This window comes from Oncorhynchus kisutch, linkage group LG11 (assembly GCF_002021735.2).
Source record: "Oncorhynchus kisutch isolate 150728-3 linkage group LG11, Okis_V2, whole genome shotgun sequence".
Classification (NCBI taxonomy): domain Eukaryota; kingdom Metazoa; phylum Chordata; class Actinopteri; order Salmoniformes; family Salmonidae; genus Oncorhynchus; species Oncorhynchus kisutch.
This window is the reverse complement of record NC_034184.2, coordinates 64,125,209-64,143,526: the sequence shown is the minus strand read 5'-3', so window position 1 is coordinate 64,143,526 and position 18,318 is coordinate 64,125,209. Positions and strand designations below refer to the sequence as shown.

At 40.5% G+C, this 18,318-nt stretch overlaps 2 protein-coding genes across 2 annotated transcripts; one reads left to right on the top strand and one right to left on the bottom strand.

Moving 5' to 3' along the window:
• Positions 1–1,953: 1,953 nt before the first annotated feature.
• On the bottom strand, positions 1,954–8,308 carry LOC109899425 (carbonic anhydrase 1). The gene is made up of 7 exons (XM_020494651.2): positions 8,125–8,308; positions 7,613–7,810; positions 5,751–5,869; positions 5,231–5,323; positions 5,014–5,076; positions 4,736–4,891; positions 1,954–3,576 (listed from the first exon to the last, which is right to left on the bottom strand). The coding sequence occupies exons 1-7, from the start codon at positions 8,156–8,158 to the stop codon at positions 3,457–3,459; spliced, it is 783 nt and encodes a 260-aa protein (XP_020350240.1). The 5' UTR covers positions 8,159–8,308; the 3' UTR covers positions 1,954–3,456.
• Positions 8,309–10,279: 1,971 nt separating this feature from the next.
• rbis (ribosomal biogenesis factor) lies at positions 10,280–16,713 on the top strand. The gene is made up of 4 exons (XM_020494652.2): positions 10,280–10,431; positions 10,631–10,747; positions 15,966–16,082; positions 16,215–16,713. Exons 2-4 carry the CDS (start codon positions 10,637–10,639, stop codon positions 16,281–16,283), a joined length of 297 nt encoding a protein of 98 aa, XP_020350241.1. The 5' UTR covers positions 10,280–10,431; positions 10,631–10,636; the 3' UTR covers positions 16,284–16,713.
• Positions 16,714–18,318: the final 1,605 nt, after the last annotated feature.

Sequence of the window (18,318 nt, the reverse complement as noted above, 5' to 3'; positions counted from 1 at the left end):
TGTGATTGGTCAAAAGTAGGGATTCTTCAATTTAGTATTTGTTGTCATTCAACAGACTACTAGTTTTCATGCACGTTTTCACTTGAGAAATTCTGCACCAAACATCTTAGATGTAAAATTTGCAACAAATACCTCCTCTACAAAAACTAAATGAATGACAGATTTCTTGATTTATCTTAGATTGATAGACTATTTTAAGGAAGTGTTACTGTGTTATTGCTACGGCATCTCAAGAGGGACAAACAGTAATATTGCTGCTTTTTTCTTGTTTTTCAAGCAAATGTAGTTAAGGGAGAATGCCGGTTTCCTCTAGTTACACAGCCCTTTTTGGTCTTAATTTAAGGTTAGGGTTAGGCATAAGGTTAGCAGTGCAGTTAAGGCTAGCATTAAGGTTCGGTTTAAAATCACATTTTAAGAAGAGAAATTGTAGAAATGGGTGGGGTTTATGACTTTGTGACTGTAATAACTAGTGACAACTGACTACACGAGGCACAGACATTCAAATCAAATCAAAAGTTTTGTTATATGCACCGAATACAACTGGTGTAGACTTTACCGTGAAATGTTTGCTTACATGCCCTTTCCAACGATGCAGAGTTAAAAAAGAATACAATTAAAAATTAAACGGTAACACATGAGGAAAATTAAATACATAAGAATGGAGCTATATATAGGGAGTACCAGTACCAGATCAATGTGCAGAGGTTTGAGGTATTTGAAGTAGATATGTACCAGAAGGAAAGGTAAAGTGACTAAGCATCAGAATAAATAAGAGTAAAATAAAGAACAGAGTAGCAGTAGCAAATGATGAGTGTAAAAGTGTGTGTGTGTGTGTGTGTGTAATGTGTATGTATGTGTGTTTTTGTTGTGTCGGTATGCTGTGTGTCGTGTGTGTGTGCATATGTAGTGTATGTGAATGTGTGTGTGTTTTGTGCGAGTGTCAATGTAGTGTGTGCGAGTAAGTGTGTATTTGGTGTTTGTATATACTGTACAAAATATGATATCTAAAACCTAAAAGGGTTCTTCAGCTGTACCCATAGGAGAACCCATTTTGGTCCCTTTCCACAGAGTGTTCTACATGGCTACCCAAAATGGTTTTACCTGGAACCAAAAAGGGTTCAGCCTGGAGTCAAAAAGGGTTCCCTGATCGGGACAGCTGAAGAACTCTATTGGAACCCTTTTTTCTAAGAGTGTAGTCTAGAGACTGCTCTAGGGTTCAGTGCAAGATAGAGTGTGCAGATAATTCTGCTAAGAGCAAACCAAACCTAGCATGTGGATGTCTTTAGGAGTTTGGGCAAGCTAACTGAATGGCCCCTAACATTTTAAAAGCTCCATTTAGATTTAGATGTTTATTTAGATTAGGAGCTTTTGCCCAGGAAGTAAATCAATTGAAACCATCTGGTAAACTCAATTTCCAACCTTCCTCATGTAAGTGATGAATGAGAGTTGGAAGGATGGCTTCAAAAAAGACTAAGGGCTAGATTCAATCAGATCAAGCGTTAACCAGCGATAGCCGACACCCGCATTGCTAATGTTTTACTGCGTTGGAGCTGTCAAATTAGTGAGTAGCTCCTCTTGACCATTGTCACGAAGACAGTCTTGATCGTTGTCACAAAGCCAACATGAGTTAGAAGTTCAGAACAAGAAAGTGTAGGCTACATAAAAATGATAGAAATTCTCATTCCATTTAATGATTTTCAATCAGCCTAATGGAGGTGTAGATTACTTCTCACATTCCAGTGTTCAAAGGCTGCCTGGGAATTCTTTTAATGAAACTCTGTGCAGCCAATGACAATGTCCGCTTTAGGTATAATGTCAAGAGACGCTTGTGGATTTGACAGCTCTAACTCAGTTCCACCAACCACTATGCAGAGGTCGGATAAAGTGGATCTGATTGAATAAAGCCCTAACTGTCTGGTTGTGAAGTAGACAAAGTACAACGGAGACAAGAAAAATAGTCATAAAATATATTTATTCAACTGATAAAACTTCCACTTCCTGGGAGTAAGTCTTGCTGTTTTTGGGTGGCCCTTTAATTTGTGCTTTGCATAAGGCTTTTAAACTCAATTTCATTATCAAATACAGTCATCCGTTTTTGACAGACATGATTCATAATTTCACTTGCATTCAACATTTTTTTATGTATTTTTTAATTAGCATGATTCTGTGGTCCCAAAGTTAAAGGTGACCCTTCGTCATTAGTAATCTGGCCTAAAAGGACCTGACACCCCACTAACACTACAAAGCTTATCAGTTGGCGGCGGGTTGATTCTTCCTTGGCTGTAGTGCCCTATGGCGTCGCACAAGGCGACTGTGCACAATACATAGGGGCTTGCAAAACAATGCTTATACGGATATTCCATTACACAATTCATAATGTCTGAAAAGGGTCATAACCTAACCCTCCTGTTGTCATATCATCAAGACAATACTATAGAGGAGCTTTCAGTTGCAAAACACAATTCAGGAATCACTTAAATATTGAAAAAATAAATCCATTAATATTGCTAATAACACCAAGAGGAACAAACAAATAAAACAAATGATTGAAGATGAGGCTTTGCTATAAAAACACAGGAATGCAAAGTCATTGTCATGACAGAGCACAATAGCTAACAGTTTGTAGCTGTAACCTCCAATTATGTGTGTGTGTGCTTGTATGCATGTCAATGTGTGTCTGTATATTGGGTATGCACTGTAGGCATGCTAAGTATGAAAATCAATGAGCAGGTCAATGACTGTAGGCCTTTGTGTGTGTGTTCCAGAGGAGGATGTTCTGGTTCAATTGGGTGTGATGGAAGTGACCACTGTTTCATTAAGCTGCCGTGATCCTGAGGCAGGCAGTCAATCAGAGATTAAAGACAGACTGGCAGTGTGTGTGTGTGTGTGTGTGTGTGTGTGTGGCCCTACTCACAGATGGTGAAGCAGTTTCATCCACCCCAGGCCTGCCACTGACTGCTAGTCAGGTCTGCTTGTCTTTCTCCAACTGAATCATCCATTACATGATCCCAGCTACATTTCTATAGTCTTAGCCTCTTCGCAAGCTTTGTTTGTTTGTTGACACATCCTCTCTATCTATCTATGAAAAACTACAGAGCCCAGTAGCTGTCTACAACATTGGCACCGCAGGCAAAATCCCAGTAAATCTGTCACATTATAGCCACCACTGTGGAGTGCTTCTCTTGTGAAGTACATCAGGGCTTCTCTGGCTTGTTATCACTCAAGAGAGGAGAGGGGATACAAAAAAGGTCAATGCCTCAACTGTTTCCTCTTCCCACGTCACATCACAGCAGGGCAACCCTGCACTGGTAGGAATGGGGAGACAGGAAAGGAGGGATTTCGTCCTTCTAAAAATGTAAGGGCAGACATACAGTACATGTGCTCTGAGTCTTACTGCAGGGGAGGCACGCCTGGGTGTCTCACTAAGCAGGGGAGAGGATTGGGGGGCAGGGGGATTTATTTGAAGGATGCACGCACAGCGCGGCCCTTGAGGGGCTGAGGGGGGCGGTAGTTGTCCACCATGCAGCAGGCGGCCTCGCCCTCTCCAGAGAAAAGCAGGCACCGGAATTTGCCCATCTGTCAGAGGAGAAAGGAGAGAGAGGAGATAGAGTTATACTCCTTACCTCCTGTCCCTGTCACTCACCCCAATACATCCCCAGTCATACAGTTGGTAGCCTCCATTAAGTAAAGCAAAGGTTGTGTGGGACTTCTCTATTTAAATGATTTTCCTAAACAGTGATTCATGGAATTAAGCTTAGTGTCTTTCTGTTGATGCCTTAAGTCTGACAAAGAGATTGAGGTCACAAATGAGAAGTACAGTCAAATGACCCATCTAAGAGATTTGCCATTCATTTTGGCCAATAAATTAGTAAGAGGTCACAAGTTCGTGGCTACAGCCATTGGACATACTGTACAGTACATAGTGCAACCACTGAAACAAGTCTCTAATTTTTCACCCTCAGGGATTGAATAACATTTGATCACGGGAGACAAGTTCTTATTAAACTAATATCAACCCAAATATTCTAATCTTCAAGTAGCTTCTAATAGTGAGTCATTAGCTACCGATAAACTGTTACCATTCATGATATTTACTGTATGAATCATTTCTTTGATATTATATCTTATGTCTCTGCCTAGTACGGCACCCCCTCTAAAGCCTATGTGTACATTTCCCTGTTCACCCTTGAGACGCCCAGGCAAAGGTATAAAATAAACATTTGACTGGGCAGTGTTACATGGTCACAAGTGAGTCAAGCCACAAGGGCAGGGTTTAGAGAAGACGTGGGCTGCCATTTTACAGGAACTCTCAACATGACTATGCTTGTATGAAAATGTGTGGGTTGAGGTTGATGTAGGAGCATTTTCAAGTCCACTAGAAATAAACAGACCTCCCACATACTACTTTTTCTTTTTGGCCAACAGAACGTCCAGCTGGACAGGCACATAGGAATCTTTTCAGTTTTGGTGGAGAACCGGGAACAACCTCAATGACCTGGAATGACGTGTCCCATTACTCTAAAATAGGAGAAAAGACTGCAGAAATAGCAGCCATATGCTTCTCAACTATCAAATCTTCTTATCTACAACACATTATAGTTGTCAAGCAGACTCTTTAATCAAGGAAGAGATTAAGAAAGGAGGCTATTCCAGACTATTGGAACAAAGCCAGTATACTGTAGCTGCAGTGTAAATTCAATCCCTTACTACTCAATGAGGTCGTGACCTATCATACCTGGGCAGGGCTGACGCTGATTGACTCCTTGCAGACGATCCAGGTGACACTCTCCAGCAGAGGAGGTGTGGTCAGGGAGCCGTCGTAAGTCCAGTAGTCTAGGGACTTGGGGAGCAGGATGGTGGGGTCAAAATTCTCGAAAGAGGTCTGCTTGCCCTGTAAGCAAAGAGGGAGGCAAACAACAAGTTTACATCAGCAGGTCAAGGATTGGCTCAGAGAATGACAGGTTCCATGCTAGCAGTAGCACCACTTACAATGCTTGCTCCAGATAGACTTACCTTGGCTTTAATGGCATCAAAAGCATCAAGGACCTTCTGAAGATTGGCATTTTCATTTCCAACCTAATGAGACAAATTCAACACACATACATGGCAAATAATGATAATTTGACCAAAATATTGCACTTGAAAACATATTTATATTATCTTTAACTAATAATCTAAGTCAAAACAATTGAAGGTATACAGCAAAATGGCTGAGTCCATTGCTACACACCCGGAGGAAGACTCCTACAACAGCAAGGCCATCAGACTTGCTAGCAGCATCACCAAAGCTGGGGTACTTGGTGTTCCAGTGTACCAGGTGGAGCTAAAATAAAGAAATAGGACACAAGCAGTGAGCAACCCTAGGGAGTATTTTCTTACCACTAGGCCTTGGGTCTTTTGTACAGTGGGGTTTAGACCAATTTGGAAGTTGCATGGCTGAGGCTTTTGTTGAATTACACAATATTTATTGAAAAGCAGGGTTTAAGTCAATTCCCTTTCAGCAAAGTCAATTCATGAAATAAATTGATATTCAATTCACAAATTGGCAGAAATTCCTCATTGAATGTCAAGCGAACATTTTCACTCCATGAACTGAAAGTTCACTGACCCTTAGAAGTCATTTATGAAAAAAACTCAAACAAACATATTGATGGCTTGCCAAATACTGTGGGTTGCACTACTAATGCATACCATTCAAACTTGTGTTGAAACTAAGAGATTCAAATCAAGTGTGTGACCAGTGTCAGTACCTCGGCAGCATACTTGGTCCCGGCCACGGTATGCTCAGAACCCCTGTCGTCGCTGGCGCCCCAGTGGAAGTGGAACTGCTTTAGCCTGTACGTCCCTGAAATGGGCCCCCCTGTCAGAGCTGCCAACCGAACACAGAAAACAAAGACATAAACACGTATAAGTGCAATGGGTCAACCTGTTATGTGGCCCAAGTTAGTACTACCTAATACCAGTTTAAGTCCACTTTGTATAATAGCACTACAAGACTTGCATGTACAAAACACATGAGATGTTCACATTTTTGAACAGGATCATTATGCTTTCATAATAAGATTTCAAAATACACCATGTTCCTTTTTTACTGAGATAACATCGCTTTTAATCTTTGGTCCATGATGAAAATGTGTCACAAGACACAATGCGATGAGTTGTCTTGACGGGTATAATGTGGACAGACATACTGACAGACGTCATGCCAGAACGATATTAAGAGAGCAATGCAAAAGCCGCTCGTGTCCCTGCCATCCCCACCTCTCCCCCACACAGACACAGACTTCCTGTTTGATGGAAGAAGCAGACTCAGTTCCTGTTGCGTAATCCAGACCGAAAATCAGCAAGCCCAAGGTCAGCTTAAAATACTTTCCAGGTATTGTTCCTTTGACATAGTCATCTATTTATACCAATTTAGTGGCAGCAGGTAATCCTTGACTAATTAGTCTATTCCCATCTCACGTGAGGTCACAGTTGATGCTGAACGAATAGGCTATAGCCTATAAATTCTTTGAAAATTATTTTGAGGACACGATTTACAATAGTTGGTTCTGCTTAATAAGAAGGTGGAGACTTTTCTGACAAGTAGCAGAGGGTGTGAGTGTGTGACTGTTTACAGGTTTCTGATACAGGATTACATTAGGAGACTGACATTGACCACACCCTGTGGGTAGATTTAGACTATAGCTATGATGGCGTAATTTCCAATGTAGGTCTACACACAGACAGGTATGACTAACAGTCATTCGTTCTTTCAGGCATAAGCTTATATTTGTGTTTGAATATGAACTTGGCATTCAATTTAAATGAGCTTCCATTACGTTAACACAATAAACATGAAATATTTACCCTGTAAGCACTAATGGATCATAAATAGAGGATTACCAATTCAATATCAATAACCCCCCCCCTGACATATAGGCCTAATGCTGCATCTAGTAAAATGCTAGGATCACATGCCATCAGGGATTACAGAGACAATAGAATCTCTTGCGTAACAAATCACAGGAATATAAAAATGCAACACCATACATTAAGATTCGGATTAAGTAGTTTCTACATTTCTCACAGCAATATTTTATAAATATGAATGTGAAACCCCCCCCCCCCCCCAAAAAAATGTTTTTGTATTTTTTTCTTCTGGATTTTGTCATGACATTTTTGCACTGTATTAGGCAATAGGCTATTTTTTAAATCGAATTATAATGACAGCAGAACTAGTAAAATATCATCATGTTGTACTTAGTTACTAAAAACATTACCATTCACTCCTGACACATTAATGGTTAACCAGACTCAGTCCTATTTGCATAAACTGACCTTGCCTTTTTTTGCGCTAATAACCGCTCTTCCAGTCTAAAGGTCTAGCGTGCAGGGGAAGTTTTGTGAGGGGTTGCGTTACCAATTCCATTACATACTATTGTTTTCATGCCATAGTGTGTGTGGGTGGTGAACGAATACAGTCTCATCCAGCCATATTCCATGCCCATAATATTTGTTACTTTGTAAATGTATGAATTATTAACATTAAAGAAGTGCACAAAGTATCCACAACTCGAAGGTACCATTTCGAGACACCTGTCATGACGCATGCTTAATGATTGACACTAACTTGAGTTGTCGTTGTCGTCGGTGTAGGTCACTTGAAAGGAATGTCCGTTGTTGAGAATGTCAATGGAGGTGGAAGGGTCGTACTTCAAAGTGAGCGCCTTCAAGGCTGCGTCGAAGGCAGCCTCCCCAGGTACGATGTCAATGGGAGACTGGCGGGGTCCGTTGGCAATTGGGAAGCCTTCACACCATTTGTCGGGTCCTAGAATGACAGTGGGGACATTGCAGTTGAAGACAATAGTTCAGTATCTGTCAAAAATGTAGCCTACGTAAATTATTGCTTTTCAATTGACATTGAACATATTTTTGATAAACTTGCAGCTTGCTGTAACCGGGTGAGATTGTTATGACGCACCGTAGCCTAATAGCAATGTCAAAGAGGGATACATTAAAATACATGTAGACAATGATTCATCAATGCATGGCCGTTGTCTTTTCATTCATTCATCCGAGAGTATATGCTGTACTACAGGTTCCTTTTAATGTCATGATAAGAACAGAGCACAAGCGCCTCACCATTGTCCGGTGCGTATCCCCATGCATGAGACATTGTTACTATTTGGGTATTTCTGGGTATCTATTGCTGTAAATCTCCCAAAATTGCGTCGCTCCCGAGTGCAAACAGCCAGTGTTCGCCACTTGACAACTGTCAGAGTTTATATAGGCTCCCTGTGGATTGCGTGTAGGAGAGGAGGAGTTAGATGCACAATCGATGAGCCCAGATTCTCTCTCTCTCTCTCTCTCTGTGTGTGTGTGTGTGTGTGTGTGTGTGTGTGTGTGTGTGTGTGTGTGTGTGTGTGTGTGTGTGTGTGTGTGTGTGTGTGTGTGTGTGTGCGTGCGCGGCACCACAGATCCTGTGAGTCGTCGCTTAGCTCTACGTCCAGCGCTCCTTCATCCAAATAATTTGCCACTGGAAGGCGCGACACAAACTGTATGGATATTCCCGAGCAGTACCATGTGCAATAACTCTTTGATGTTGCGCCCTTCCACTTCCTAAACTCGAACGCTACAATTGCATTTTGAGTACATACACTCAAGGGGAGAGGGGGGAACTCAAGTGTCCCTTTCTTCCCTTCCCTTTTAATAATGAACATGACTAAAATTGTAAAAATAATAAATATAAAACAATATTGAGCGTTTAGGATATGTGGTATTCACAGACTTTAGGACGAATTATTTATTGCATTGAGCAGATGGAATCATTGTGTATTATTGTCTTAGGTAGATGTTTTTAATTTACACCTAGCCCCAGGGCTACGGTAGTATATCATTAATTGTATTAGACTATTGATACCGTTTAGGCCTAGGTTATGACATTTTGCCTAGACTGAGAACAGTTAAGTATCTGTCTGTCTTTCTGTCTGTCTCCTAGTTTTTCTTTAATATTATAAACAGACTAACATATTTTCTAATATGCTGATAATGCAAAAACCCACCCCCATAATGGCGTTGCTTAAAACCCCTTAATAAAAGTGAAAGGCTTCACACTGGGCACACATAGGTTGAATCAATGTTGTTTCCACGTCATTTCGTTGACCAATGTGGAATAAACTTTGAATTGACTTCTGTGCCCGGTGGGTTAACTCCGCCACTGAGAATACAAAACATTAAGGCCACCTGCTCTTTCCATTACATAGACTGACCAGGTGAATGCAGGTGAAAGCAATGATCCCTTATCGATGTCACTTGTTAAATCCATTCATTCTGTGTAGATGAAGGGGAGGAGACAGGTTAAAGGTGTTGCTAATGTTTGGTATTCTCAGAGTACGCTCACCGACTCTTATGAAAGTGTATCAGAGGCAATACGTTGCTGCCATCTGGCGGTCATAACGAGAAAGCAACTCTTTTTGTAGCTGCTGCCAGTAAACTGTCTGTCTTGTTAGCCGAAAACTGCAACCTCATCTGCATCAAAGGGAATGCGAACGGTAAAATAATGATTTGATAATGTCCTCAGATAAAATACATGTATTGCATAAAGGCTGTAGAATAACAGCATGAGGCAAAACAAATGGAGCATAACATTTCTGCATAAACACCGATCAGAATACATCACTGGGGCCAAGCTTCCTTGCCTGCAGACATTACTAGTGCCTCCTGTTCAGCAGTTTTATGGGTGTCAATGTAAATAGTCCGGGTGGCCATTTTATTAATTGTTCAGCAGTTTTATGGCTTAGGGGTAGCTGTTAAGGAGCCCTTTGGTCCCAGACTCCTGTACCGCTTGCCGTGCTGTAGCAGAGAGAACAGTCTATGACTTGGGACGGACACAAATAAAACATGTTTTCTGCTACTAAGATCAGTGAAATGTAGGCTAAACTGACAACGGAGTGAAGAGCAGAATTCTCAACTAGCAAGCAAGTCGCAGCAATGAAGAATTGAGTGTGTGCGCGTTCACGCAAAGGGGGTGGGAGGGGTGATTCTGGCAGGGGGAGTCCTGTTCCCCCTGTATATAGCCTCGTTGTTATTTTATTGTGTTAGGTTTTATTATTTTACTTTAGTTTATTTGGTAAATATGTTCTTATATCTTTCTTGAACTGAATTGTTTGTTAAGGGCTTGTAAGTAAGCATTTCACGGTAAGGTTACACCTGTTGTATTCAGACATGTGACAAATAAAGTTATATTTGAATACATTTGATTTTGTACTCCTTCTTTAACCCAGCGCTGATTCAGTACGGATAGCGTTGAAATCGAGCGCATCATGGAGGCGTTTCAATCTGTTGTCCTCGGGAGCACTGATTGGTTCAGATTTTAGTCGCATCTAAATTGCGTCAAGCTCCGTTGCTTCAACACGTTTTACATTTGCCGATAGTCGTCCACTTCTTGAGGTTTGTATATTTTGTTATTATTCTTTGAGTTTATCTAGTTATGTGGATTTACATATTGAACGCACGTGATGTTACTGTATTTTCTTGTATATTGTGTCAACATAAACTAATAAACGGTATGATCACAACGGGTCGGTCTGAGCAAGCTTAGCCACCTCTACTTAGCTACCTTGCTAACAGCATACATTTGTTCACATAGGTTATCATGGCGAAGAATAAACAAAAAGGCAAAAAGCAGCAGAATGTTTTCCGAGTGACCAACAAACAGACAAAACAAAAGAACAAGGCAAAACCTGTAACTTCAACTCTCAAACACGTAAGTGGAAAATGCTAGCTAACTACCATCTTAGTTAGCCAACTATTTAGCTAATAGGCTTCACACAGTATGGTGTCCAATCAAAAACCCATCTTTTGAACAATGAGTAAACCAATGAAGAAAACCAATGGTCCAAACCTCATGTCTCTGTCATAATCCGTTAGTTATTGGAGTTTTACCGTTGTAAGATGGGTGACTAAATCAATGGAGGCCAGAGGATAAAAAGTGGCCAGCAGGAAAGTTGCATCATGTCAACGAGGCTGGATTCTGTGCAAGAATTAGAGCTGCAATATTGATCTTTTTGTCTGACCAGACCACGTTCACATTGACAGATCTATAACTCACATGTATTTCTAATTGAAGTCAAGTGTAAAGCGGTATATCTGTTGTATGTTACCATTTCTATGCTTCCCATGCGTAAATTTAGTTTTTGTTTTTTACTTTCAGTGTTGTAAGCGTTTCAAACAGGTGAAAATACAATATTTTTGGTTATGGAAAATATATTTCAGTGGTTTAGATGGTACAATGACTCTTGTTTTGTCACGAACAGAAATTAGGCGAACTATTTAGAATTTTAGCAACCAGGAAATGGCAGAGCGATTTCTGCATAGTGCATCTTTAAGGTTACTGGCGACCTAACGCTTACAGGCTCACTTTGCATTTGAACTTTTTATCGTTCTTCTCGAATCCGCAGGACATAAAACAATAGAGGTAAGATGGATATCGATTTTGAGACATGACATGTAGTATGTGTGCTTTTCATATTTATTAATTTTAAAATATTTTTTTTTTTCCTAGATCTCACAAAAACAAGTTATGTCTGTGAAATGTCAACGGAGCACTGAGCATATACCTAACTTATTTTGAAAGTCTTTCACATTCATATCAGCTCTTTTCATGCAAATTTAGCTTTTTGCGACCAGCGGAAACAACTTTGAAGATGGCGACAAAATGTAAAATCCTAAGCAGTTGTTACGAGAAACCTGCACCACTATGTCAACAAAGTTTGGTGCTTATTATCGGATATATTACCGTAAAATGTCAACTAATTGCGGACTCTCAAATAGCCACTGGTCCCTTTTTAATACCTGGACAACGGCACGCATTGCACAACATCGGGTCTAAATGAAATGTTTACGAGGTTACCATGAATTGTTTATGACAGGGCTGTCACTCATTTTATGGAGGGCCAAGTGTCTGCGTTTGTTCAATTAAGACCTAGACAACCAGGTGAGGGAGTTCTTTACTAATTTTGGACCTTAATTCATCAATCAAGTACAAGTGAGGACCAAAATGTTGTTTAAGAGGTTTAATGTTTGATTTGTTACATTAAATAATCAGTAATGAATCTAAAAAATATTGCGTTTTTATCGCCAGTAAGAAGCTTTTGGCTGCTGACAGCTGAGAACTACTAGCTAACTGGCAAGCGGGAAAACAGTCAACAACTTCAGGACAGACCCCCATAAATTGGCAGATTGCCATCTTATGGCGAAAGTAAGAACTGCATTTTTTAAAACAGGCATATTAAGACATAAGAAATGTGACAGTGTATAAATGCCAACACAATAGTTCGGGAAATGAGGAAATTGATTAAAATACTGAAAGGGAATGGTGGAATTAAACAATTAACTATGCAAATTAGCAAAAGATGTGTGCCTTAGAAAAATAGATGCCTTGCTCATATAGAATCCTGTCTCTAGAGCTGTGTTCACATTGGCTCTTTGAAGTGACTCAAATTCTATTTATTTCCATATCTGATTCGACTGTTCATTTTCCTGGAGTCTGAACAGCCACAAAGCACATGGAATCGGATATGATGGCGCCGGAAGAGATGCCTGCCGTTCTATGTGCTCCTAACCAATTGTGCTATCGTGTTATGTTTTTTTCCCTGCGTTATTTGTAACTTATTTTACATTACATAATGTTTTTGATACTGTCTCTTATGACAGAAAATAGCTTCTGGATATCAGGACAGTGATTACTCACCTCGTACTGGAAAAAGATTTGTTCTTTAATGAGTCGGACTGAGGGATTTACCTCAGGCACCCGGCAAGGCCCAAATCCCCATCATTTGCAATGAAGAAGAGACTGCAATATCGGGGTGCCTTGTAAGGATCCGACAGCGAGTGAGTAATCTCCCTCTACCATCAGTCCTATTAGCCAACGTGCAATCATTGGATCACATATGGATGAGCTCCGATCACGACTATCCTACCAAAGGGACATTAAAAACTAGGGACACACCGATATGACATTTTTGTCCCATACGATATTCAATATTTTCCTTGCCAAAAAACAGATACCGATAACCAATATTACAAGTTCTTTGCCGCCTTTTAAGCATTCTAGTACAGTTAAATAGTTGAAACACACACACTGACCAAAAAGTGACTTTGTTGGCATTTACGCATTCCCCATTACCAGTAAAACATAATCAAAACCTATTTCTTTCACTTACTTGCAGTGCTGTTTCGTTGTTCATTTATTGACTCATTTCATTCTCAACCAAGATTTCACCATTTTATTATTTTTAATTTAACCTTTATTTAACCTTTATTTAACCTTTATTTAACCAGGTAGGCTAGTTGAGAACAAGTTCTCATTTACAACTGCGACCTGGCCAAGATAAAGCATAGAAGTGTGAACAGACAGCAACACAGAGTTACACATGGAGTAAACAATAAACAAGTCAATAACACAGTAATTTTTTTTTTTACATAAAAAAAGAGTCTATATACATTGTGCAAAAGGCATGAGGAGGTAGGCGAATAATTACAATTTAGCAGATTAACACTGGAGTGATAAATTATCAGATGGTCATGTGCAGGTAGAGATACTGGTGGTCAAAAGAGCAGAAAAGTAAATGAATAAACACAGTATGGGGATGAGGTAGGTAAATTGGGTGGGCTATATACCGATGGACTATGTACAGCTGCAGCGATCGGTTAGCTGCTCAGATAGCAGATGTTTGAAGTTGGTGATTGATTTTTGCAATTCGTTCCAGTCACAGGCAGCAGAGAACTGGAAGGAAAGGCGGGCAAATGAGGTGTTTGCTTTAGGGATGATCAGTGAGATACACCTGCTGGAGCGCGTGCTACGGGTGGGTGTTGCCATCGTGACCAGTGAACTGAGATAAGGCAGAGCTTTACCTAGCATGGACTTGTAGATGATCTGGAGCCAGTGGGTCTGGCGACGAATATGTAGCGAGGGCCAGCCGACTAGAGCATACAGGTCGCAGTGGTGGGTGGTATAAGGTGCTTTAGTAACAAAACGGATGGCACTGTGATAAACTGCATCCAGTTTGCTGGTATTGGAAGCCATTTTGTAGATGACATCGCTGGAGTCGAGGATCGGTAGGATAGTCAGTTTTACTAGGGTAAGTTTGGCGGTGTGAGTGAAGGAGGCTTTGCTGCGAAATAGAAAGCCGATTCTAGATTTGATTTTGGATTGGAGAGGTTTGATATGATTCTGCAACTACCATGTTTCACTGTAGGGATGGTGCCAGGTTTTCCCCAGACGTGACGCTTGGCATTCAGGCCAATGAGTTCAATCTTGGTTTCATAAGACCAGAGAATCTTGTTTCTCATGGTCTGAGTGTCCTTTAGGTACCTTTTGGCAAGCACCAAGCAGGCTGTCGTGTCTTTTTACTAAAGAATTGGCTTCTGTCTTGCCACTCTACCATAAATACATTTTTTGTTGGAGTGCTGCATAGATGGTTGTCCTTCTGGAAGGTTCTCCCATCTCCACAGAGGAACTCTAAAGCTCTGTCAGAGTGATCATCGGGTTCTTGGTCACCTCCCTGACCAATGCCCTTCTCCCCCGTTTGGCCAGGCGGCCAGCTCTAGGAAGAGTCTTGGTGGTTCCAAACTTGTTCCGTTTAAGAATGATGGAGGCCACTTTGTTCTTGGGGACCTTCAATGCTGCAGGCATTTTTTGGTACCCTTCCCCAGAGCTGTGCCTCGACACAGTCTCGTAGCTTTACAGACCATCCCTTCGACCTCATGGCTTGGTTTTTGCTCTGACATGCACTGTCAACTGTGGAACCTTTATATAGACAGGTGTGTGTGCCTTTCCAAATCATGTCTAATCAATTGAATTTAGCACGGGTGGAATCCAATCAAGTTGTAGAAACATCTCAAGGATGATTAATGGAAACAATGCAACTGATCTCAATTTCGAGTCTCATAGCAAAGGGTCTGAATACTTATGTAAATAAGGTATTTTTTTTCATAAGTTTGCAAACATGTCTAAATCTGTTTTCGTTTGTCATTATGGGGTATTATGTGTGTGTGTGTGTTTTATTTAATCCATTTTAGAATAAGGTTGCAAAGTGGAAAATTAGAAGGGGTCTGAACACTTTCTGAATGCACTGTAAGGCAAAAAACGAAAGGTGGGTGGTTGGTATATATACAACTTTTAGAATTGTTGCTAATTAGCAACTTTGCAACTACTTGGCCTGTTAGCTTACACTTTCCTTTAACCCTTATAGTTAACCCTTTACCCTTAACTCCTAACCTTAACCCCTAACCTTAGTATTAGTTAGTGTTAGACACCAGCTAAAGTTAGCTGCAACATATTGGTATTTGTAACATATCACACATTTGACTAATTTGTAACATATTGTACAAATTGCAATTCTTAACGTATCATACAACATGGATGATAAACATCCACAAATTAATACATATGAAACATAACATATCATACTAAATGTAGTGTCTCAGATTTACGTACAGAATAATACAAAATACTGTAGTTGGGGGATCAACTAGCTACGACAATGCTGTTTTTCAGGTTCCCTGACATTAGGTATAAGCATTTGTTGATGGTGTTTCTGTAATGAATCCCATTGGAGTCATAGCCTAGTTAGATTTTGACTGAATGCATTGAAAGTATTCACCCACAATGCCATAAAGTGTTCTTACCTTGTAAGTATTCAGCCTGCCACTGTCTCAAAAGGCCAACTTTTCACTTGGCAAACTTTACTTGGTTATACTTTACTCGATATGGAATGCTCTGGTGTCGTATCTCCTGTGGCTAGTTGCCTGTTAAATCCTGACACTCAGCAAATGATCTGTGAAAAAAATGACATCAACAAGTCGGTGTCATCTCACCATTGTCCCTGAAGGTTAACTTAACCGTCTTGTATGTGTATTGTGCAAGGGTAGTATTTGACACAGTTGCTGACAACTGTTTTTTTCCCCACCTTTGTGCACAGATCAATAAAGTGAAGAATGAGAAGGTGGAGAACCTGAATAAAATATTTACAGAGGTCCAACGGGATGTCAGAAGTGTATCAAAATGCACTGCTCCGGTGCCCAGAAAGCCAACTCCGGTAAGGTTAAACTGAGAATCAATGGATTAACTGGCAGTTGTGTGCTGAGTATCCTCCATCTGATGGTTGTTTTGATTGTCTTCCTTTATCTCTTCTCAAGTCTTTTTTTTGTTTGTTTGTTTTTTATGTCAGGTTGTCCGTGAAGCACCGAAAGAGTCTGCGAATGTGGACGGCGCTGCCCAGCTGTTCTCTCAGCTATAGTGCGGATTGGCTGCATGAAATGAAATCTAGTTACAATTCGAACAGTCCACACTGCCCCAATAACTTGTGTAGAATGTAATATGACTATCATGATGACGATATGTAAATATGGTGATATATAAAAAAAAAAAAGTGTGCAGATATTCGAAGAATGTAAAGGATGAATTTGTTGAGAGGTTGACACATGCTGTAAAATGATAGATTCCCCGTTGGATACATCTGCCAAATATAATGATCAACAACCTTAAGGTGTCTGTTGCATGTATCTATGCTGATATTGATCTGTCTTCACAAGACTATGCTGCCAATGCTGAATGTCAGGGTCTTAGTGCCACACAATATTTCATTTTTGAAGGTAGTTTTTATTGGATTTTCACTCTTGATGAGATATTGTACTAATTATTAAGTTGTTCTTGGATAATCTACTGAATGATGCGTGGGTCTATTAGTAAATCACTCATTCTTCTCCTTTTTAAATAACTTTGGGAGAGCTACATCTTGGCGCAGCTTGCTGGCAGTGGCTGGTTTTATGTATGCTGGGCACATTCAGCGGCAGCCAGTTGGTGGTGCTTTACTGATGTTATCCTGATTGCCTGTCTCTGTGGACAGCCACCTGTGTGGAGGCTGTATTTATTCAGTCAGTAAGCATGGTGCTGTCACAGGACATACGTGTGCCTGGGAAATGCTGCAACCGAGATTATATTCATTCACATTTTACAGTTTGTAACATGCTTCTTTCTGTAAGCTGTTTTTCTGGAGGGGGTTATTGGTGAAATGATATCTACTGGCAGATGTTCGATATCATATTTTAAATCCTGCGTTTCCAATCTCATTAGTCTTCAAGGCTTTAATTGTAAAAGTGTCACCACTTAGAATTTAGGTGCGAAGTAGAATATTCCTGCAATACACCCCCCCCCCCCCCCCCCCCCCCCCAAAAAAAAACTGACTAGTATGAGGTGAGTGGAACAGTGATACATGTTCAGAGCTTAGCTTAAACACTTTTCTGAACATTTAAATGAAGCTAAGGTGCCAGGACATTACATTTTCAGTGTAGGCCTATATACATGCATTTGTGCGAGTGTAGCTGTTGTATTTAATACGGCAGAGGAAATGGTTCTCTTGGTTCTGAATGATTGGGCACAGTGGGGTTAGTGTGACAGCTGCTACAGTGTAGAGGTTTCAGACTGGCCTTGGAGCCAGGTACATCCCATTGAGATTCCAGATGGAACAGCTAGAGACAGCGGGGTGGCACCATAATACCCTGGGGGAAGAGAATACATATCACACATGCATTTATATAGGACTGAAAAACACGATCACACACACTATTACGTTAACTTATGCAGTAGAAACCCTCCATCCAGCCACACTACAAAGCACAGTGTGAGTTTTATCTACACCCCACATGGGTGAGAAAATCTCATGGGCGAAAGGGTTGTGCGGTAGCACAGGACATTGTACCTGGCCTGTCAATTCCGTTTCCACAGTAGGTGGCATCATTTCAAGCATGACTTGCTCTTCAAAAGGTGTCCTCGTGACAGGACCATAAAGTGGCAGAGAATTTTCAAAGAAATAAGATTGTCTGAGTAAGATGGTCGCTGTCCACTGCCTGTTGGTGCTGAACCTCGAAATGGGGCTATTGATGCTATCAGTGGATCTAAAATAGCATGATTATTATATCGCTCATTCTACACATATCAATGTCACCATGACAGATGCAGTTTTTGACAACATGCCAGTATTCTATCTTGAGTGCTTCCTTGATTCTGCTGTGGTACATTGTTCAAATTAACTTCTAAATTTGTGAGGGACAACAAATTTAGTTTGGCCTAGGATGTTATTTAGAGACTCATCAATTCTGCCCACTCAAACAAGTTATATGAAGGCTATTACCTTCTGGCTTATTGCTGAAATGGCTGACAATACAAACTGCACAGTGCATTTTTAGATGCAGATACAGTATATCACCATAAAGTTAGCAGCTCAAAGCTTGAGATAAAAGTTACATTGAAAAGTATTGACTTAATCAACTATA

Excerpts from the sequence above, each read along its gene's own strand:
- LOC109899425 (XM_020494651.2), bottom strand. The coding sequence starts at position 8,158 with ATGTCTCATGCATGGGGATACGCACCGGACAATG. Across the intron at positions 5,324-5,750 it reads GGACCAAGTATGCTGCCGAG|CTCCACCTGGTACACTGGAA; the intron begins GTACTGACACTG and ends TCTTTATTTTAG. Across the intron at positions 5,077-5,230 it reads TTGTAGGAGTCTTCCTCCGG|GTTGGAAATGAAAATGCCAA; the intron begins GTGTGTAGCAAT and ends TTGTCTCATTAG.
- rbis (XM_020494652.2), top strand. The coding sequence starts at position 10,637 with ATGGCGAAGAATAAACAAAAAGGCAAAAAGCAGCAGAATGTTTTCCGA. Across the intron at positions 10,748-15,965 it reads TAACTTCAACTCTCAAACAC|ATCAATAAAGTGAAGAATGA; the intron begins GTAAGTGGAAAA and ends CTTTGTGCACAG. Across the intron at positions 16,083-16,214 it reads TGCCCAGAAAGCCAACTCCG|GTTGTCCGTGAAGCACCGAA; the intron begins GTAAGGTTAAAC and ends TTTTTATGTCAG.